At 46.2% G+C, this 22,559-nt stretch overlaps 1 protein-coding gene across 2 annotated transcripts in view; it reads right to left on the bottom strand.

The window, feature by feature from the left end:
• LOC102381092 (matrix metalloproteinase-24) overlaps positions 1-22,559 on the bottom strand; it is a 253,273-nt gene that overhangs the window by 28,679 nt on the left and 202,035 nt on the right. For both annotated transcript variants that reach the window (XR_003096342.1, XM_025216074.1), the window contains one exon: positions 13,289-13,450. Coding sequence is in view for 1 of the 2 variants with exons in the window: in XM_025216074.1 (XP_025071859.1) it covers positions 13,289-13,450 (162 nt within the window). In the remaining variant the exon portion in view is untranslated. The remainder of the gene's footprint in view (positions 1-13,288; positions 13,451-22,559) is intronic.

Raw genomic sequence — 22,559 nt, 5'->3', positions numbered from 1 at the left:
CTCCTGCCGCAGCCTCCCTGCCCATCCTGGGCTGGGCAGGGTGAGCTGCTGTCAGGCTGCTGGGCCCCTGCAGGGCGGGGAGGGCGGGCCTTCCCCCCAGGGTGGCAGCACCCACTGGAGCCACCTGTGGCGGGGGGCAGCCAGGCTGTTGCTATCCCAAGCCTCAGGCACAAGATGCAACTTCCGTGCCGCTTTCCTAGACTTCCTGTGTTCCGGGCCACGTGCCACCCCCAGCGGCCTCAGGTGGCCCCCTACACTGTCCCTAGGGCCAGACAGGAGCTTGTCCAGAGCCCCCAGCCTCCTGGAAACTGCAGGAGCTTCTGAAGCAGAAAAGCAGCCACGGCTCTGCTCTGCTCTGGCTCCTGGCACAGCCTCCCAGCCTGTCCCAGGGCTGGGGGGCAAGCTTCTGTCAGGCTACCAGGCCCCTTCAGGGTGGGAGGGGCTGGGCCATCCTCCCAGGGTGGTGGCAACCCCTTGGCCACCCGTGGGTGGAGGGGGCAGCCAGGCCTTTGCTGCCCCAAGCTTCAGGCACATGATGCAAGTTCTGCACCACCTCCTTGGGCTTGCTGCATCCCGGGCCATGTCCCCACAGACTTGTGCCACCCACCAGTGGCTCCAGGAGCCCCCCGCACTGTCCCTCCAAGCCTGACTGGCCCTTCCCTGGCAGCCTCTGGCCTCCTGGTGGCAGCAGGAGCCACCAGAGTGCAAACGTGGCCATGAGGCTTCGGACAGCAAGGGACCAGCTGGCTCCCCCCTTGCAACCCGTCCTGCAAACCCCACAGCCACACCCTCCTCCAGACACAATCACACATCCAACAAATACCACACACACACACACACACACACACACACACATCCACAGCTCCACACAAACCCCACATCCACCTACCCACCCATACCCCTCAACGCTGCTGCACACCCCACACACTATACAAGAGTAAGACTACATTTTGAGCTATTATGCAATCACTTCTACATATAAAGCACAAACACACAGGTATCAAGACAAAAATATATTTTTAATTGAATTAAAATATAATATTATGGGTATTTGATTTTTAGTACATAATTTGTTTTTTTCTGGTTCTAAGATTGCAAACCCTCTTCTCCAAAGGAATACTTCCAGGGGCAAGGGGAAGGACTTCCGGTGGCAAGGGTCAGAGGTCAGGGGTGGGACTTCCAATCCCAAGATGGTGACCGGGGGCAGGGCACCTGTCAAAGGGCAGGGTTACCCATGAGGCCCTCAACAGCTTGCCAAAACTCGCTAAGTGGCCCTCCACCCAAAATAATTGCCCACCCCTGAACTACCCTGACATTTCATGGGAGGAACATTCTGTCAATTCTCACCTGAATTGATGAACTTTACTTTTCTCAAGAAGTCTACAGGCCAACAAGAGGTAAGACACTCTTGGATCTGGTACTGGGAAAAGGGAATAATCTAGTGAGTGATCTGAGAATCAAAGGGAAGCTGGGAGACAGTGATCATGAGTTGATCACTTTCTCTGTCCATCGCAAAGCTGGCAAATCAGTCAGCAATGCAGAAATCCTTGATTTTAGGAAAGCCAACTTTCATAAGCTCAGGAGGCATGTTGTTAAAGCCCTGAGAAACCATGATACGATAGAGAGGGGAGTCCATGATGAGTGGTTGCTCCTTAAGGACATGATCATTGAAGCACAAGGGAAGTCCATCCCAACCTGTAGGAAAGGTAGCAAAAGGGCTGGGTGACACCCGTGGCTAAATAGGGGACTCATGGACCTCCTGTATCTGAAAAGAGTAGCCTATAAGGGATGGAAGTCAGGTAACATCACCAAGGCCCATTCAGCACTGGCCCACACCTGTAGGGAGTAAACTAGGAAAGCCAAGAATGAAACCGAACTCAAACTGACTATGAGAATCAAGGACAACAAAAAGTCCTTCTTCATATATGTGGGTAGTTAGAAGAAAAACAAGGGCAACCTTGGACTCTCGCTAAACCAAATGGGGCAGCTGACAACCAACACCCAGGAAAAAGCTAATCTCCTTAACGATTACTTTGTGTCAGTCTTCCACCAGCTCAAGGGGATCACCCTGCCAAACAAGATGCAGGATTGCCAGGGTATGGGCAAACACACACCCATAATTGGTGAAGATCTTGTGAGGGAACATCCTGAGAGGCTGGACATCCACAAATCAGCTGGCCCGGATGGAATGCACCCAGGAGTGCTCAAGGAACTGGCTGACATCATAGTGCAGCCAATGGCGAGGATATTTGAGAACTTGTGCTGCCTTTGGACAGGTTCCTGAAGATTGGAAAAGGGCCAATGTGGAGTCTATCTTCAAGAAAGGGAGGAAGGATGATCCAGGGAACTACAGGCCAATCAGTTTGACCTCAATCCCTGGTATGATATTGGAAAAAAATCATCAAAGAAATCATTAACAACAGGCTAATTGAATGCAACAATGGCTTCATTGCAGGTAGGTGTTGCCTGATGAACAACCTCATTTCCTTCCATGGCCAGGTGACGCATCACCTGGACAAAGGAGAAAAGGTTGATATAATTCATTTGGACTTCAAAAAAGCCTTTGACTTTGTCTCCCATGAAGTCCTCATGGTTAAACTGGGGAACTGTGGCGTCAACAACCTCACGGTCTGATGGCTTGGGATCTGGCTCCATGGTTGGACCCAGAGAGTGATAGTTGATGGAATGTGTCAACATGGTGCATGGTGACCAGAGGCATCCCCCAGGGTTCCGTACTTGGACCAGTACTCTTTAATATATTTATAAATGATCTGGATATCAGAAGCGGACTGACTAAGTTCACTGATGACACCAAATCATGGGGAAGTATGGTCACACTAGATGATAGGCTTGAAATTCAGGCTGACCTTGACAGGCTCGCAAGGTGGATGGATCAAAACCTGAAGCCATCAACATGGAGAAATGCAAGGTGTTCCACTTCAGGGGAAAAAAAATTCACATCATACTTAGAGGCTCGGCAGAGCTACACACACTAGCACCGTGACCAAAAGAGATTTGGGGGTCATGATTGACCACAAGATGAATATGAGCCACCAATGTGATGCCACAGCCAGCAAAGCAAACAAAACCCTGGCTTGCATCTACCAATGCATCTCAAGCAAGACCCAGGAAGTCATTCTCCTGATTTACTCGGCCTTGGTGAGGCTGCAGCTGGAGTACTGCATCCAGTTCTGAGCTCCACACTTTAGAAAGGATTGAGAGAGTCCAGAGGAGAGCCACATGCATGATTAGAGGACAAGAGAACAGGCCTTACAAGGAGAAGCATGGGCATGGCATGGGACTCTTCAGCTTGGAGATGCAAAAGGCTCAGGGGGGACTTAGTGGCAGCCTATAAGTATGTAAGGGGTATGCATCAGGAACTGGGAGAATGTCTGTTCACCGGGGCACCCCAAGGGAAGACAAGGTCTAATGGTCACAAACTGCTGAAAGACTGTTTTAGGCTGGACATAAGAAAATCTTCTTTTACTGTCTGAGTCCCCAGAGTCTGGAATAAACTCTCCCCCAGAAGTGGTGCAAGCACCTACTCTGGGCACTTTTAAGAAACACTTGGATGCCTATCTTGCTGGAATCATTTAACTTCAGATGACTTCCTGGCCCTTGGGTAGGGGCTGGACCCAATGATCTTGTTATGTCCCTTCTAGCTCTAATGTCTATGAAATCTATGAAATTCATTGATATCATCTTTGAGAACTTGTGGAGGCCAGGTGAGGTCTCAGTTGAATAGAAAAGGGGAAATGTAGTGGCCATCTTTAAGAAAGGGAAGGAGGATCCAGGGAATTACAGATTAGTCAGCGTGACCTCAATACTTGGAGAGATCATGGAGCAGGTGAAACACCTAAAGGAGAACAAGGTGACCAGGAATAGCCACATGGATTTAGTAAGAGCAAGTCATGACTGATCAACTTGATTTCCTTCTGCTTTAAGATAACAGGCTCTGTGAATAAGGGAAGACCAGTCGATGTGATCTACCTTGACTTTAGCAAGGTTTTGACCCTGTCTCTAATGACATTCTCATTAAAAATAAGCTAGGCAGAAGGCAGGGCAGGATGGCACTTGGTATATTTCAGTGTGTGTGGTGCCATCCTGCCCTCACCTTGGGTACCGTGTCCAGTTTTGGACCCCACACTCTAAGAAAGATGAGGATGGAATAGGAAGAATCCAGCACTGACAAAAATTATTAGGAACCATGACTTGTGGGGAAAGGCTGAAAGGACTAGGGTTATTTAGTCTGAAGAAGAGAAGATTGACGGGGGGATTTGATAACCGTTTTCAAATATTTAAAGAGCAATTATAAAGAGGATAGAAATAAACTATTCACTGTGGCTGTAGGGGCAGAACTAGGAGCAATGGCCTCAAACTATAGCAGAGAAAATTTAGGTTGGAGATTAGGAAGAACTTTCTCACTATACTAATCAATTGCCCATCAAGAATGACGGGGTGAGGGGGGGAGAGCAGGGATGAAGCGCTGCTACCCACCACCCCACGCCATTGTGGCCCCCCAGGAGCAGGGGGGCCGGCCCCATGCTGTCCACCTCCCCTACCCCCCGCTCCATGTCTGCCTGGCCCACTCCTCTGGAGCCACACCCCACCAGAAGCCACACCCCCAAGAGCATTACAGACAGACACACAGACAGATGGACTAAGCCCTTTATATATATAGAATGGGGGGTTAAGTATTGGGTCATGAAATCTTTATCCTTGGAAATTTTCAAGAGCAGGTTAGACTGACAACTGACTGGATAGATTTAGTCAGGGATGATCCTGCCTTGAGCAGGGAGCTGGACTAGATGATCTCCATGAGGTCCCTTTCAGCCCTACTTAACTATGATCAAGGCAGTAACATATTCCAGCCAGGAAGAGACAGAACACAGATCTCCTCCTGCCCATCCACAAACATGCTCCATACATGGAAATTTGCTGGTGAGGCTGTTTTGAGGCCATCTCTCTGAGACTACTCTCAAGACTTGTGTCTCTGTCATGCTGTCAAGAAGCTGCTGGGAATGAGCCCAGAGTGGCCTCATTCACATACTCCTGGGTTTGGAGCATATTTGGCAGGGCATACGGGAGGGTTTTAAACAGAGTATGCTTTGGCCCAGAGGGGTTGGGGCACAGAACCACAATGTTGTAGACAAACCCCAAGAGACTGAGGAGCAGCAGTAGCACAGCCCCCTTCCCTCCCCTCCCCAATGTTTGTCTCATGATCTGATAGAGAATATTCTCAAGAAAACTCAGTATTTTATATCCTTTTATCATGCCTTCCATTTATACATCTCCTCTCGAAAATAAACAAGCTAAATCTTTTCAGTTTCTTTTTATGAGATGCACTTCCCTGGTGTTTTTTACTTTTACAGGTTTCATAAGACAACTTAGAAATCAAAGTAAACCTTTATTCAAGCAAGGACCAAAACTAGAAGATTTCAGTACACAAGGTAAGAGGTTCCTTCCAGCCCTATGTTGTTATAAGTATTGCTTTTTAAAAAAAGTGCCTTGTATAAGAAGGACTTGGGAAACCTTAGGCTTCCTATAAATGTGCAGGGCAGGCATTTCCAGAGGTACTGTAACTTTTGCGCTTTACTTAAATTACTTTAGGTACAGTACTTTAAAACTTAATAGACATTCCATGGCTTGGTGCAATTTTTGTACTTTGCTGTAGTTCCGTAGAGTAGGAAGCAGCTAATTCCCACTTTGAAAAGTGCCAGTTAATACACATGCAATAAAAGCAAACTAGGTAGGCTGTGATGCACTACCACAGTTTGCTTTACATTTAAAATACATACTATGAGGTTTAATAAAGGCAACTTCCACCATTTAAAAAATGTTCTAAAGTTGCCCACGTGTATTAAGTGATAGCTTTAGAATGCTTTAAATGGCAAAAATAGTCATGTATTACAGCTGTGGCAAGGGCTCAGTTATAAAAGTGTTGTTTTCTTTTCAGAACCCTCTAGAGTCAGATCAGCCATCCAAATCTTGGGAATATCAATTTGAATACCCCAGCTAATCTCAATTATTACAATAGTACAAGGGGTGAGAGGTGGCTTCAGATATTCACAATGAAACTCTCTCTCTTTTTAACATCAAAGTTAACATTTTGACTGGCACCCAGAAGGAATTGGGAAGAACTGGTGTAATACATCTCTTGAAGCTAACACCAATAAGCAGATAGGCAGCTGTGTTCTTCACTCCATATATCTTCATTTGCAAAGGTAGCTCAACTGCAGTAACATGACAGTGCACAATGTCATGGTGTTGTTGTCTCAAATTGAAGATGTGAAATAAATAATATCAATTACTCTTGAGCTGCAGATTTAGAACAGCACTTTCAATCGCCTCTGATTCCAGAAGCAGTAGAGTGACATGACACCCCCAAGTGCAAACTCTCTAAATCTCAGTTGCAGGCGACCCTTCAGTTTCCTATCATGTCACTTCCTTCTAACACCTCTATTGGCATATTTTTCTTGATCAAATGAAGTGGCAGTTAACTGCTTCTCTGCTAGACTGGCTACCCAACAAGAAAGGAAACACAATACCAGCTATGACTGTTGAAAATTTAGAAGTAGTATTTCTTCTAATTAATGTGCTGAGGGCACATTACCCCACAAAACATCGCAGTTCCTGTCTCAGAGACTTAATGTATTGGTTGAAGAGGAATTAAAAAAATGGAACTATGAATAAACCTGTATGAGAAATTCACATAGAATAGGCATTGTTTTGTCTCTGAGATAAAAAAAATAGCCATCATAAAGTTGGCTGGTCTGGAATTAACCTTCATAGTCAAAGCCAGAAGAGAATATTAGATCATGCACTCTGGCCTTGACTATATCACAGACAGTTTAATTTTATTCATTTGTGCCTACATAGCCAAATAACTTGACTAAATCATAGCTTCCTGAAATGGTACCAGTGTTCACTTGAAGACAGTCTATCATTTCCTTGAGAGTTTATCTATTCATCCTTGCTGTTAAAATATTTTCACCTTATTTTAAATCCTAATTTGTTTAACTTCAGTTTTCAGCCATTGGTTTTTGTTCAAACTTTTTTTTTTACCACTAAATGAAAATGCCCTTAATGTTTGGTGTTTTCTTCCTGTGAAGGCATTTACACATTGTAATCAAGGGTATACACAGACATCGCCAAATGAAGTGGATCAGCTGTGATGGGATGCATCTGGCCACAACTCATTTGCTTCATTGGGCAAAACACATCAGAGGCCTGATCCTCCAGGACAATAGGCAACCTGTTCCCTGCTACAGAGATGTACCTTGGAGATTGCCCAAGGCACATCTCTGTAGGAGGGGAAAGCCAGGCAGGTGCTCCCATGGCTTAAGGGGCCCAGTCCTTCATTAGAATTCCCAGGGCATGCAGGATCAGGCCTCTCAAGCCCTCGGATTACCTGTCCAGGGCAGCAGGAGGGCATGGGCACTTCTGAGTCTTCTATGCTCTCCTGCTGTAAATCAAACAGATGTCTGCTGCAATAAAGTGGCATAAATTGATACCACCTATGATATGGCTATAAGGTTTGGGCCATTTGTGTGCAACAAGGGGAATGGACATCTGCTTGATTGGCCTTTGTACCACCAGTGCATTTGGTAGATATGTTACCAGTAGGTCAAAGAAAGTGATTATTCCCCTCTATTCAGCACTGGTGAGGCCATATCTGGAGTACTGTATTCAGTTTTGGGCACCCCACTACAGAAAGGATGTGGACAAATTGGAAAGAATCCAGTGGAGGGCAATGCAAATGTTTTTGGGGGACAATGACTTATGAGGACAGGTTGAGAGTGTTAGGGTGACAGTATTTGGATCTTGGAGAGCATTGGATTTGCAGCTGAATAAAGGCATGACCTGTGACTTAGCATGCTGCTGACCACAAGGCAGAATAATATATTAAAAGTAATATTGCAAGATGCTTAGGCAAGCAGATTTTGCTTATGAATGCTTATGCTAAGCCAGCCATTTGCTTATGCTAAGTAACCGTCTTAACTGTTTCAACCATTTTCAAGTGACTCTGTGAAAGTCTGTGTGTTGTAAATGAGGTGAAGTCTTAGGAATGTGGACGATGGTACAACATGGGAAAGAAAAACAGACTGTGGAAGACAACAAGTAATTGGTAACAGAATCCAGATGAACATATGCAAACAGGTAAATGGCGATTGGTGAAGAAGTTTCCAGGTTTTAGTCAAAGTCCACCCATTGGCCAAAGAAGTAAGTTCATGGCCTTGGACATGCGTTCATAGTAAAGGGTACGTAAATGAGTAAAATGCACAGGCAATTCCATGCTAATGAAGTAAACAGTAAACAGGCAGAGCTTAAGATGGGAGGAGAAATGGGTGGAACAGAAGGAGGGACAGAGGTGGAACAAACGTTAATGAGCATCAACCAAAGTGTATAAATGTGGAAAGAACTATTGTTCGTGGTGGCTCCCTGGTTTCACAGGCTGTGTGTCTGTGAGGGAGCTCGCCCAAAGCTGTCTCCATTCTGAATAAAGCCGTTGCGAGCAATGTGTGCTGGTGTTTGCTCCCTGCATGCTCTGGTTAATGAGTAACAGGATCCATGAGCAATTGGATCGTCATCTCCCTAGTCGTTGGGTGCCGCATGGAGTCGGGGGTCTAACAGAGGGAACTAGGATTATGTAGTCTAGAGAAGAGAAGACTGAAAGGGGATTTAATAGCAGCCTTCAGCTACCTGAATGGAGGTTTGAAAGAGGGTGGAGCTAGGCTGTTCTTAGTGGTGGCAGATGACAGAACAAGGAGCAATGGTTTCAAGTTTTAGCAAGGGAAGTTTAGATTAGATATTAGGATGAATTTTCTCACTAGGAGGGTAGTAAAACACAGGAACAGGTTACCCAGAGAGATGGTGGAAGCTCCATCCTTGGAGGTTTTTAAGACTGGATAGACAAAGCTTTGGCTGGGATGATCTAGTTGGGGATGGTCCTGCTTTCAGCATGGGGTTGGATTAGATGACCTCCTGAGGTCCCTTCCAACCCTAATTTCTTATGATTCTATAATTTTTTTTATGGCAGCACAAAGGTAACATCTGTTTTCACCCCAAGTCACTGGTCAGTCTGCCTTAGGAGGGTGAAGTGACACATTACACTTAGACCAGATGAAATCTGTGGAATGTTAAGCACTATTAAAGTTAGAATGTGATGTGAATAGTTGCACATTAAGGGTTAATACTTTTTCTTACCTACACAGCTTTGACTTACCACTAGATGGCTGGTGAGGATAGGGGAATGGCTAGGAGCCCCTAGCCTCACAATGCCCCTATGCCTCACCAACTAGGGGCTGTATTCTACCCTTGCTCTGGGTGAGGGAGTTAGTGGGAGAGAGCGGGCTTGCAGCAGAGAGGGTGCAGACAGTACAGCTCCCTGGTGTAACTGAGAACACTTTGCAGGAAGCCTTTTGAGTTACAAAGATCTCCTGGTACAAAGAGCCTGCAGCTGGTTTCCCTTAGCAACAGTCCCTCCTCTCTCCCAGCCTGCCCCTGTTTCAGAATGGGAGCGGGGAAGGGATGAGAGGGAGCTCATTCTAAGGGTTCCCAGCCAGCTCTGGAGGGAAGGGTGTGTGTATTGGAACCCCCCACCCTCCAGCACCAAACCCCCAGACTGAACTCCCTCTGGCCCCTTTCCCCTGACCCGCACCCCCCTTCTGAAAACACTGGCAGGTTGGGGGGCAGCACAGGCAAAAGTTACAGAAGATGCTGTTTGAAACATCTTCACCTGACCACTCACACAATAAGGGTTCAGATTTTCACCCAATAGGCCATCTTTAAAGCTGTCTGCAGTCATGCAGTTGTGTTTGGTCATGGCTGTAAACTGCTTTCTGTGGCCAGATTTGGTGAAAATTGTCACTTCTGTCTGCACCAGGAGTGGCATGCAGTGGAGAAGTATGGGGGTGTGAGGACTGTGGCTTCCCTCTACAGGCCTCTTTGGTCTCCTTAAAATCCTTTAAGGTTATGTAAAGTGTTTTTATATAAAGGTTATTTAAAGCATTTTTATTTGAAGAGAAATTAAAGATATAAAAAAAATAAAGACTCTCTCGTGTACTAATGAATTGTGGGTGGGGGAGAGACTAGTCAAGCCCAGCTAGCTGGCCCTGCACCACCCTGCTGCAATGATCCCCCACTGGGGAATGTTCCTCTCCGGGAAATGTTCAGTGGGGTTGCGATTGGGATCAGGAGGAGGTTGCACGCTAGGAAGGGGGACTGAGATGCAAGGGGGCCATGCATTCCTGTCTTGGCTGGGGATGGAAGTGGAGAGAGCTGGCAAGTGTTGAGCCTTTGAGCCAAGCCGAGCTCCAACATTCCCAGCCCAGGTGTTAGGGTTCAGGGATGCCCTAGTTTTTCCCTCAAGCTTCCCATAATCCCTCCTGGCCCAGGGGGTGGAGAGGAGAGGAGGCTGTAGAATGCCAAGATGAGTTCAGATGGCTAGTTCTTTGCCAGCCACCTGCACCTAGCCCTGCTGACCCAGACCTCATCACACCCCATCCCAGCTCCCCCCAGCCTTGCTTAGAGCTGCCTGTGTGTTTCCTTTTAGGCCAGGCACAAGATGCAGAAAACTTCAATGAACTGCAATTTACAAGAAATTAACTGAAATTTTCCCACACTGCCAGGCCCCATTTCCCTGCTCTCTCTTAGGCAGGTTTGGGGAGGGCCCAGCTTTTCCCTGAGTCCCCCAAAGTCCTGTCCTGTAGTGGGGGTGGATGGGAGGGGACTGGGCTCCAGGGAAGCATGCTTCCACAGGCTCCAGCTACCAGCATGGAGCCACTGGTGTTAAATATGACACAGGAGCATGAAGCCTGCAGAAGTACGTTTCCCTTAGGCACAGCTCCCTTCTGTACACCCATAGGGTTTAGCAAAGTGGGAGCATGGTGTCTGAGAAAACATGCTTCCCTGAGCTCTGTGATTCCACTGAACCTGGATGGCTCTGCTCTGGCTTCCCCCGCTTCACCAAGGCCCTGCATTATACAGCTGGCTCCAGGCTCTGTGCTGGGCAGCCCCTTTTCTCCTTCTCCCCTCCACCACCCCCAGACAGGAATGTAAGCAGTTGGTGGGACACAGGGAAAAAGGCTTAACTCTCTAAGCAGAGGTCTTCATGCTGAGGCCAGGATCAGGTCTTCTGGGGCCATTGGAACTGGCTGGCCAGCATGGTGCTATGTGGGGCAGGGTCACACCCACTGGGGGCAGGTGGGTGGGAGTATTGGCTTGGGGCCAGTACCACCCCGTGGGCAGTAGAGTTTGTCCACAGGGCAGTCTTTAAGAGACTGAGTTCTTTTAGGTGTTTTCTCCCACTCAACCACTTTTATGGCTCTCTTCTGCATCCTTTCCAATTTTCCCAAAACTTTTTACAGTGTGGCCACCAGAAATATACAGAGTATCCCTGCTTATACATTGAAGGATTGCTTTATCTGTTTTGGCCATAGCATCATGCTGGGAGTCCTTGTCCAGCTGTTTGGCTGGTATGACCCCCAAATGCCATCCAGATTTTTTTTTTCCAAGATAAAGTCCCCCATTCTGCATGACTGGCCTGAATTCCTTGATCCTGGCTGTAGAATTCTGCATCTTTGGTTGTATTAACATACAATTTATTTTCATGGACCGTCTGTATGAAGCAATCAATATAAGTCTGTATGATTGTCTGGTTCTCCTCATTATTTATCACTCTACCATTCTTTGTATTACCCACAAATTTTACCAGTAACATTTTTATCTAAATCACCAATGAAAAAGTTGAATAGTATTAGGTCTAGTGCAGTCTCTGTGGAACCTTACTATAAACTATTCCAGTTCAAAATGATTCCCCACAGGTAGCTGCTTTCTCAGCTCTATGAATTGATCTGTTCTTAATCCATTTATTGTGTGCTTTATTGTTAACATATGCTAACGTTTCAATCTGAATGTCATGTGGTACTAAATCAAACACCTTAAAATGTCACATATTATTACCTTACCACTCCTCCTTTAATTCTTTATTTCATGAACCCGTATCAGTTTTTTCATTTTTGAATTTTCAGTTTTTGCCCTGAGATGTCAGGCTAACAGGCTTATAATTACCTAGGTCATCTTGATTGCCCTTTAAATTATTGTTTCACTTTTTTCAAAGAGTAAAGAGAAAATTCCTCTCAGAAAAGTACGACAACTTCTGCTGGAAAGTGAGAGCAACCTAGGTTTAGTAGAGAATGAACTAGAGAGCATTTAACACTTAATGGGCTGTTTATTTGTGCTACACAAGTGCCTAATATTTATGGATTTATGGATTGTTTTAACCAGTTGCATAGCAAAAGATTTACATTGTAATATATAAATAGAACACTGTAGTCAACTCCTTCTAGGACCCTCTTCCCCAGAAATACAGCTAAGGAAAAAACACTTTTGTCTCCTAGCAGTAGCTAAAGAATGCCAGTCTTTTACAAGCAAAAGCTGTAACAGTCTTCTGTAGGATTTAGTAACTTTATAACCTCATTTAACCTCTAGTTACGAGACCCTTTGTTCCTTAAAATACTGTCCTTCCCTATCACTCTTACCTGTCTGTCAAGCATTTATCTCTTCTCATGCTATTTGAAGTCTCTGCCCTCAAACTACACTTTCATTCCTACACTTATCTTGGCTCCACACCATTTTTCCACATCAGTTTTCTTCAATACCTTCTCCTCCTCTCTAGATCCCTCCTTTATAGTGTAACTTCAGATGTGCATTGTAACTTTAATTACTAATTTTGAAAAAAATAAGCATTGAGAAGTAAACAAAGACACAACCTCTCCCCACAAGGAAAGCACCCACAGCCGAAACCCTCTGCCACTGAATACTGCTGAAGCCCAGTGTCTGCAGGCTGGATCTAATGATTCCACGGACCATAGATTCCTGATCCCTGGTATTTATTTTCCTTAATGTACTACGTTCTCTGGCATATTCCTTTCTGTATGCACTGCCTTAGGAAATGATATAGAAATGGAAACTGATTCCCAGGACTATGCCTTTGAGGGCATTCCCAACAGATAAAACAGCTGGTGTAGCCTTTTGGACAGGAAGGAGCAGTCATATCATGAACAGAGTTACCAGCTGGGGAGTATTAAAACAGCCCAAGGCTGGATTCAAGTTGAAAATCAGGGAGTTTTAATTAGTGTCCTGAAGACCCCTCAACTACCTGCCTGCCATAAATAATCTGATCTGCAGACTGTAAGCATTTTGTGTGAAAATTTGTATCTTTACGTATCTAGAAAATACCCAATGTCAGCTAAGTATAAATAAATAAATTACTAGTGTTGCTCACCATAGATTTTCTGAATTCCTTGAAGGTCATCCTGTGGGAGTTTAAAGTTTTGTGTTTCCATGTACTGGTAGAAAGGGGCCATGATAGCACTGGGGTCATTGGAGTGTTCAAGGCCTAGGGCATGACCCAGCTCATGGACAGCAACCAGAAAGAGATCATTTCCTACAGACAAAACATACATTCAGATTAGTTTCCTAGGTAATATGTTAATAACAGTGCAATACAAAATACAAGACTCCATACATGCTTTATACTGCAATCTAGCTCTGTTTTTATATTGCACAGCCAGTAGCTGCATCAGCTCTACGCACCTGAAAAGATTTTTTTATTGTTTTAAAGTAATATGACTATTACAATCAAAGCTCAGTTCAGTTATAGGAAATGCTGCAGCCATTTTGTGATGATTGTATTTAAAATATTGTAAAGCTATTTTAATTTGTTCACTACAAAATAAGCTGCAAGAGTGGTACAGGGTTCTGATTTTGCAGAACATTAGTTAGCCTAACATTTCAGGATATTTCACAATAAACATGCTAATTATAGGGCACAGGTGGCCATATACAAGTTACAAAAACATTTTAATTTTCCTATTCCAGTTATTAAAATGTTTATGGCATAGGAATGGAAAAAGAAATTAATACAGAAGGCACAGAATAAAAAGGAAATGAATGGAATCTACATAGAAAATAAAAATTCAAATGCATAAATGTCTATAGATGGTATCCTGTAACCACACTGTGTTAATCCAAATAGTGATTCATTAGATACAGTCTCATTAGATATATTCTTAAATCAAGAATGCCAGTGGTCTGAAATTTGAAATTCATGTAAATTAAACAGCAATCTGGACTACCTGTTGCTAGAAAATAAAGTGTGCACACAAATTAGCAGAATAAACTGTCCTAATTTTCATATAATGTTGTGATAAAGATCTCAGAATTGGTGACTCTTGATCAGTTATAAAAGCCCCCACTCAGGTTAAAATTTTCAAAGGCTTTTGAAAGTCATTAGGAAACATGTCTAGTTTTCAACATAGACTCAGCCCAAATTTCCTTGAAAAATAAAGAAGGACTTAGGCTCATAGAACTATGTATGCTCAGTGATAATACCTTGCCTAGCAAGTGGTACCCTCAAGCACTCTACATTGTACTGAGTGGCTGCTTTTAGTACAGAGACTGAGCAACAGGGCCAGTCAGCCTTCTCATAGGCTAATCAGTCTGCCAGAATCAACACGCAGAAGCAACTAAAATGTTTCTAGTTTAGGAGGCAGCCTTTCCAAAGTGCAGCATTCTTACGGACCCCACTGCCAGGAATGCTAAGTTTGCAATGTAGATGTACCCAAAATCACAATGGCACTTTTGAAAATGTAATTCTTCCTATTATCCTGTGTCTTCACTGAAGTCAACCATAAATCTTGCACTGACTTTACAAAATTTGTGAGCTGGTCATGCATTCTGCCAACTGGTTTAGCATGTGCCACAGCCATAGCAAATAAACCAGTCCTTATTTGGAATTTTCCTTTACACTAAAAGGTCCCTCTGCCCACTACCTTCAGCAAAGGAAGTTAAATAACAATAATACTGCCTCTTTCATTTCAGAACATAAACATACTACAGTCACACAACCCTTTGTAAATGCTCCCAGCTGGGCCTCCATCCAGGACTCCGATTCACTCTGCCTACACTTTATTGTCAAACATGGCTAGTTGCCCTTTCTGAATGCTTAAAGGGTCTCTGCATCCTGTCACAGAGTGGAGATAATTTTAATTGCAGCAAAATGGCACCCAGACTGAATACTGAGATCTCACTTCAGAAGTCTTAATAGAATCCTCCTCCCTGCCAAAAAGTGTTGGGAGCTGCTAATCGCCATCATGTAGCAATAATTCTATCCATAAAGTGTCAGCGGGGCAGAATTGATGATATTGCAGTGACTGCTTTAAGCCTTGTTTAGACTGGTCAACTTACATTATTATCATTTAAGAAATCTATAACAGACTAATAAAAGCATGCCTCTGTCTAAACCAGCAGTTCCCAAAACTGTGGGTCATGACCCCAAATGGGGTCACAACATCAACAATTGGGATTACGAGATTTCTGTGCCCACAGTGGGGCACAGGGCTGCAATGCACTGGTGCAGGGCCAGAGGGCTGTGGGTTGGGAGTGAGGGGCACCTGGGGGGTGGGGGGCTGTTGGTTGGGAGTGAGTCACCTTGCTGAGGAAATGAGGTCATAAATGGGGTCATGCTGAGGAATACTTTGGGACTCACTGGTCTAAACCAAAGATAAATGCCAAGCTGTTCTGGAATTTGAATGCTCTAATAGGAGAGGCTGGGGTCAAATATTGTTTGGGGAGGGGTAGATGTAAGACAGTAAAGGAGATGCTAAGCTCAGGGAAAGATGAAGAAGAAAGACTGACCCAGCACTGATATGCTGGTATGGGAGAAGTCTAGATAGCAGGCTTTGGGTCTAGGTGCTGACTGAAAAATATTTGAAGCTGTTACTTAGCAAACTGTCTATAGTTAATTAGTTTCTCCTATATTCAAAGCAGAACTTTATACATTCTTGAAACTGGACAGAATTGCATCAAAGCAACCTGAATCCCGCACTTGACTCCTAACTGGAATAGCTTATGAGACTCTGAATTCTGACAAACCACTTGGGTCAAAGGGGAAAACAGCATATAGATAAGTTTGCCTGAAGCTCCAAAGCCTCACTCTCAGTGACAATTCTGTCTGCAACATGATAAAAGAAATGGTATTGACTCTGGTAGATTTTATATAAAAGTGGAAGTACATATTCTTTTGGTTGGGAGATGCAAGCTATTCCCCTTGTTGCAACAATGGTATTATGGTCACCATAGTCACCAACTTGAACTTGAGCTTGCAAATTAATGAATTGAGCATCCATAAATTCATCAACCTCTCTTTGGAACAAGGGAGTAGCCATTGTTAAGTGCCTTTTTTCCCAGATGTGGAGGCATTATTTTCTATTGCTTCCACAGACAACAGGGCTTCAACTTCATGCTGGAGCAAACTTATGAAGGGATTCCTGAAAAGAGATGGAGGAGGAGGTTTTAAGGGAGACAACGAGGTGAAGTGAATGGTGTAACCATTTGCCACTGTGTCCAGCACCCATGTTCAAGGTCCTTTGAGAGGGATTCCACTACCCAGAGAAACTGCAGCTTTTTCTTTGAAACATACCTGAAGAATTCTTGGATTGTAGGGTCACTCTGGAGCCTTTAAGGGCATAATTCCATTTCACTTAGTAGATAATAACAGTATGGCTTGTGACTGACCCTGAGTTATTGGACTGAAGTGTAGGAGTGATTCCAACACCTAAGTACCCCATTAAAGGACTAGAGAGACATCTTTATGCCTCCAAACTCCTACATTTTAATTGAGTTACTTAGAATTGGTCGCAAACTACACTTAGGTCATCTACCACATGCGTAGAGCATTTAGTCTGTTTTAGTGTTGAAAAACTCTATCTCCGAAAAGCAAAGTCCTCTGCTGATGCTTGGTTCACCTCCAGGAAACCTGACAATCTATAGAGATTGTCACCACCGCTGTAGCTATAGACCAAGATGCTGTACCAGCTGTATTGAGGGTACCGTGAAGGGCCTCTTTTGCCACCAACAAGTAGGGAGGAGACAGATTCCATATAGTTTGCAGGTAGAGAATCCATTCTTGTCATGAGGTACTCATAGGCCAGGTCCACATGAGCAAAGGTGTGCCCACAAATAGTAGTGGCACAAATTTGTGCTGCAGTGCACACCCATGCCCATGTGCTTTGTAGCAGACACATTGTCCCGTGGCTTCACCTGTTGCAGGGGGTGCTGGCTGGGGCACAGGGTGCCTCAGCAGGGGCCAGCCATCCCCTGTGCTGAGGTACCCGATATCCTGGCCAGCTGGGGAGTGGCAAATGAAGATGGGGGAACAGGCAGCCCCTAGTACCTGCTCCCCCATCTCCTCGCACTGTGGGTCCCTGCACTGAGGCGCACTGCATCCCAGCCAGCCGCTCCCTGCCTTGGGCTGGCTGCTCCCTATCTCTGTGTGCCTTAGCACTGGGGCTTCACAGCAGAGCCCCTGCACTGAGGCACATGGAGCCTCTGCGCTGAGGCACACTGCGCCCCAGCCATCTGCTCCGTGGCTCGCTGGGGCACAGTGTGCCTCAGTGCAGGGCTCCACGTGCCTTAGCATGGGGGCTCTGCAGTGAAGCTCCCACGCTGAGGCATGCAGACAGGGAGCAGCCAACCCAAGGCTGCCTCCTCCCTATCTTGAGGTACCGTATGTTCGCTGGCCGGGGTGCAGGGGGCCTCAGCAGTGTGCAGAGAGGGAAGACCAGGAAGCCCTGCCTGCTCACTCATCTCTACATTTGTACTGGTGCTCACCACTTTGGTGTGCGTTGCACTGCTTTTGTTCTAGGATTTTATTTTTTTTTGCTACTGGGAAATCCAGTCCAGAGGAGGGCCACTCGCATGGTCAAGGGGCAGTGGGTTAGGTGAGTCGAAACATCTTACCCAACTCTGCCCTGCCTTGGGGCTAGCACACCACCCCTCACAGGAGGCTCCTGATCTTGGCCCCTTTCACTGGGGCTACCCCTTCACTGGGGTTCCACAACTCTGCCGCTGCCTTGGGGCTAGCTTACTGCCCCTCACCCAGGGCTAGAAGTTATCAAGCACACCAGCCCCACACTAGGCTCCAGGATCCTCCTAGCAGGACCCTCCTGTAAACCCTCCACTCAGGCGGCCTACGCCGCCTTCATCCAGGCTACCAAGCTTCTCATAGCTGGCCCCCCTCATGGGTGTGATCCCCACTCAGGACCTTTGGCCATACACAGGCCCTGGCCTCACCTCAAAGGCCAGGCGGGGGTCCCAGGCCTATGACTCTGGGTGCCCTTCGTGGTGGGCGCCTGGCCCTTTTGACCTTGGTCCTGGCCCCAGCAAGGACCAGTTGAGGGGGCACTCTACCTCCAGCCTCACTAGGCCCACACTCTCTCTGGGTTCCCCTTCACTGGATGTGGGGAGCTGGGGTACCTCACACCATGACTGGTGCCCCATCTCAGGGTCTCAAACCCTGACAAGGCTCAGACAACCTCAGTCATACCTGGCCCCCACTCCTCCTTGGGGCTTGCACCCCTGCAACTACCTCCGATGGAACACAACTCACCCAAAGGCAAGGGCTAGGGTTAAGGCACCCCTACCCACCTTTCACCAGGGTGGTAACTGGCCTGGCATTTCCTGGGGGCTCCTGCACCACTGAGAGCCCCACCAGGCCACCCACTCCCAGCAGGGTGCAGTTTTAAGTCATGCTCAGGACCAGGAGCTTCCAGATGATAGCAACAGTCCTGCAGCCAGGCAATGTTGTGACCTGGCCTCCAGCAACAAAACTGCCTAAGGTAGAGCAGCATTACCACCATCAAGCCTATAGTATAACTCAGGGGAAAATGGTTTAGCCAACTTGTCTGTGGATAGGAAGGAGTCCAAGGCAAACTGAGAAGTAGAATTTGGAAGTTCCTGGCTGTATGCCCCTGCATTCAGATAAGACCTCTCATAACTAGACAAGAAACTTTAGTGCTGCTCATTTGACCATTATACCAGTCTGAGACAAACAGAGCCTGCTTCTTATTGTACGAGGACAAGACCAACATATAGATATAGATATAACAGGACAGCATGGCAGCTATGAGCTCCTCATTGTGGAATCAGAAGAAATATATGCCTTAAACTTTGACTATTTTAGTTATAAGATGACATAACCGCTTTGTGGAGAATTGCTGGCTCTGTATAGTAGAACAGATAAGAGAAAGTGTTTGTTCTTTGTAACTCCTCTGCAACTGCTTCGCTCACCGCGGCCTTGAAGATAGCAAAAAGTATGTACAACTCTGATTTGCAGGTGCAAGAAGGAGGTTTGTGAACTAACCTCGCCTCCCCCATTAGTTCCCATCCTGATTACAGCAAAGAAATAATGAAGTAATATTATAGCCGCTTTTCATGCTAATTTCACTATATGATCACGTGAGTTGTAAGCAACTGTTAAAAAGTATATAAGCCTCCTGATTTTGCTCTTGGGGGGGACCCCTTCCAAGTGCTTGCGAAATCCATGTCACTTTGGAGTCCCCCCTACAGCTGTAGTTTCTTTTGAATAAAAGCTTCTGCTGACCTGACCCAAAAGTATGCTGCGTGTGTTTCCACGACAATTCCTGGTGCCGTGACTCGGATCCAGAACACAGGCTGAGAAAGGAGGACCGCAGACTGCCCCCCCCGAACCCCGAGGCGCCAAACTTGAGAGGTAAGAGACCTAATTCAAAATCTCTATTGGGGTTTCGGAGGAGGACTGCCTGTAGGCTCCCAACTTGGCCGTGGTAACTGGATCTGAACCTTGTTAAAACAGGTCAGTCTGAACCTTACTGCCGGCTAAAATTTTCTGTCTGGTAAAGGATCCCATTTTGTGTCTGGTAACGTACGTTTTATTTAGGGAGAAACTGTATGAAGCACCTTCATCCTACAGCACATCGGGCTTGTCGTTAATTAACTAAGGCGGTGTGGGGGAGGAGGTCTGGCTGACTGAATGAATGTGCATGTGTGTGTATTTAGAAATATGAGCCACTGACCAGGTCTGAGACTACGGTTGGGTTCAGCCGCCCCAATTCTGCCTGACAGGGCAGTTTTGAAAGCAAGGGGGCCCAACTGGAACCTCGTGACCCAGTGGACAGGGCTTCCCAGTGATTGAATAAATGTGTGTGTGTGCATTTAGAAAAATGAGCCACTGACCAGGTCTGGGACTAAGGCTGGGTCTAGCCGCCCCGATTCTGCCTAAAAAAGGTAGCGTCGAAAGCAAGGGGGCCCAGCTGAAACCTCGTGACCCAGTGGACAGGGCGTCTGAGTGATTTTGTCTTTTCCAAACCCCTTGTCCCAGTAGCTTCTGCCGAGAGCAGGAGTGAAAGGATTCCTCTTGTGTTTCCCTTCCCATTTCCATTTTATGAGCCGGTGTCGGGTCAGAAGCCTTTTGTCTGGGCAGTGAAAAACTGCGGGGCAAGGCACTGAGCGGCCCGGACATCCTAAATAAGCCTCTCCTACGTCTCCCTGTGTGACTGAAAATGGGAACGAGTCAGTCTAAACAAGTTCCCGTCCCCCCTAAGGGGACTCCGGCGTACTTTATGTACACACACTATTCTCCCGAGGCTTGCAAGTACCTGGATAAGTGGAACTGGTATACTAGGGATGATCCTGTGAAGCATTTTCCACAAGAAGGAACATTTGATCAGGATAAAATAGTGCACTTAAGAGGGGCTTTAGAGTCCCGTGGATCCAAAACACCACAAAACCAGTGGGACGCGTTCTTTTATTGGTATGATGAAATGTCCAAAAGGCGGACAGAATCTCAAACTAGGAGCCTAAAAGACTCTCAAGAAAAATTAAAACAGCAGTTACAAGCTGTTCGGGAGAAATTGGCTGCTCCCCCAAATTACACGCCGGCCACCGCTCCGATGTATCCAGCATTGCCCGGGGCGCCCCCACCACCGGAGCCAGCAGAGGATATCCTTGACCTTTGTTCGAACCCTGCTCTCCTGGGACTCCCACATCAGCAACAACCGGTTCAACATCAGGCTGCAGCCCAGGCTAGTAACTCATTAGCTGAAGCTCCTTCAGTAAATCCATCCACGGAGCTTAATAGTCTGGACTCATCCACCATATCTGCCACTCAATCATCACCAGTGTGGCAATTTACTCCTGGGTCACAACCCACCACAGGTGTATTTAGAAGAATGGGAATAGGCATGGAAAGATCTCCCATCAATCTTAGATCCCGAGCTGCACAAGTTTACCCCCTAAGACAAATGCCAGGCATTGGCACCGATGGACAAAATATAGTAACCGTGCATGCACCCTGGACTCCAGGTGATCTCTACAATTTAACTCAAAAATTCCCCAAAATCAGGGAAGACCCAGAAAAATTTCAGGAAGAATTGCAGACTGTTATAAATTGTTATAATCCAACATGGGCTGACATTAATCAGCTCATGCGATCGATTTTGCCCAAGGAAACTATGCTACGTCTGTATGCTGCCTGTACTTGGCCAGATCAAAACCCAGGGATTGGCCAAGACTTTATTGACAAGAGAAATGCTTTGGTTCAGGCAGTTCTCACAATTTGCCCAAAAAAGGCAGACTGGACCAAAATAAATACCTGTAAACAAAACAAAAATGAACACCCCAGTGACTATTTGGAACGCCTCAAACAGGCATTTGAACGATACTCAGGAATGGATAACCCAGTCGGAAATGCTAAACAAGCAATAGTGGCAGCATTCATCCAGGGACTTAACCCTAAAATTGCTGAGAAAATTCAAACAGTAATTATTGGCTGGGAAACTAAAGATTTGACTGAAGTCCTTGCTGCGGCTAACCATTTTCATAACAAATTGGAACGGTCTAAAGACAATGCCGAGTTTAAGTTAATGGCCTTACAGATTTCTCAGTTGCAGGGTCCAGGTAGAGGAAGGGGACGAGGACGGGGAAGGGGAGGCCCGGGTAGATTCAGGGGAAGAGATAGATCCTTGAGCCCACAAAACCCAGGCTATGGGAACCAATGTCATTATTGCAAGCAAGAAGGACATTGGAAATCAGAATGCCCCAAGCGCCCCGGCCAAGGACCCAGACCCCAGTCCCTGCCCCCACCTCCACTTCCTGTCAATTTTCCCAGTGTTGAATAGGACAGCCTGAGGGACAGTGACATCATCGCTCCTTTGCTTGCTACTGACCAATCTGGTCCGTTTGTTGAATGCCTTATTTCTGGTAAACCTGTCTCCTGTCTTGTCGACACCGGAGCATCCCGCTCCACGCTAAAGGCTGCTGAGTTTCCTTTTCTACCTTATTCTCCTGAAACTATAAATGCTGTCGGTATAGGCGGACAACCTATCCCACATCCCGTCTCTGAACCTGTCTCCATCTCTATTGGCCCTTTGTCTGAAAATCATGCCTTTCTTCTTAGCCCCTGTGCACCTGTCAACCTTCTTGGTAAGGATTTGTTGTGTAAACTGGGATGCGTGATTTATTGTAGCCCAGATGGTGTTTACCTTGAGGTACCAGAACATAGGGAAACTGAGCTTGTGGCTTTGCTAACCCAGGAGTACTCTGAACCTGACACTTCCTACTTGCAAGAGGAACTGTTGGCACGAGTACCTCCACAGCTGTGGTCCACCCATGCAAATGAAGTGGGGCACATGCTGAGTGCTGAACCAGTGCGTATCATCTTGAACCCTGCCAAGCCA

Source organism: Alligator sinensis, unplaced genomic scaffold (assembly GCF_000455745.1).
Source record: "Alligator sinensis unplaced genomic scaffold, ASM45574v1 scaffold398_1, whole genome shotgun sequence".
Taxonomy (NCBI): domain Eukaryota; kingdom Metazoa; phylum Chordata; order Crocodylia; family Alligatoridae; genus Alligator; species Alligator sinensis.
This window is presented reverse-complemented; position numbering and strand designations above follow the sequence as displayed.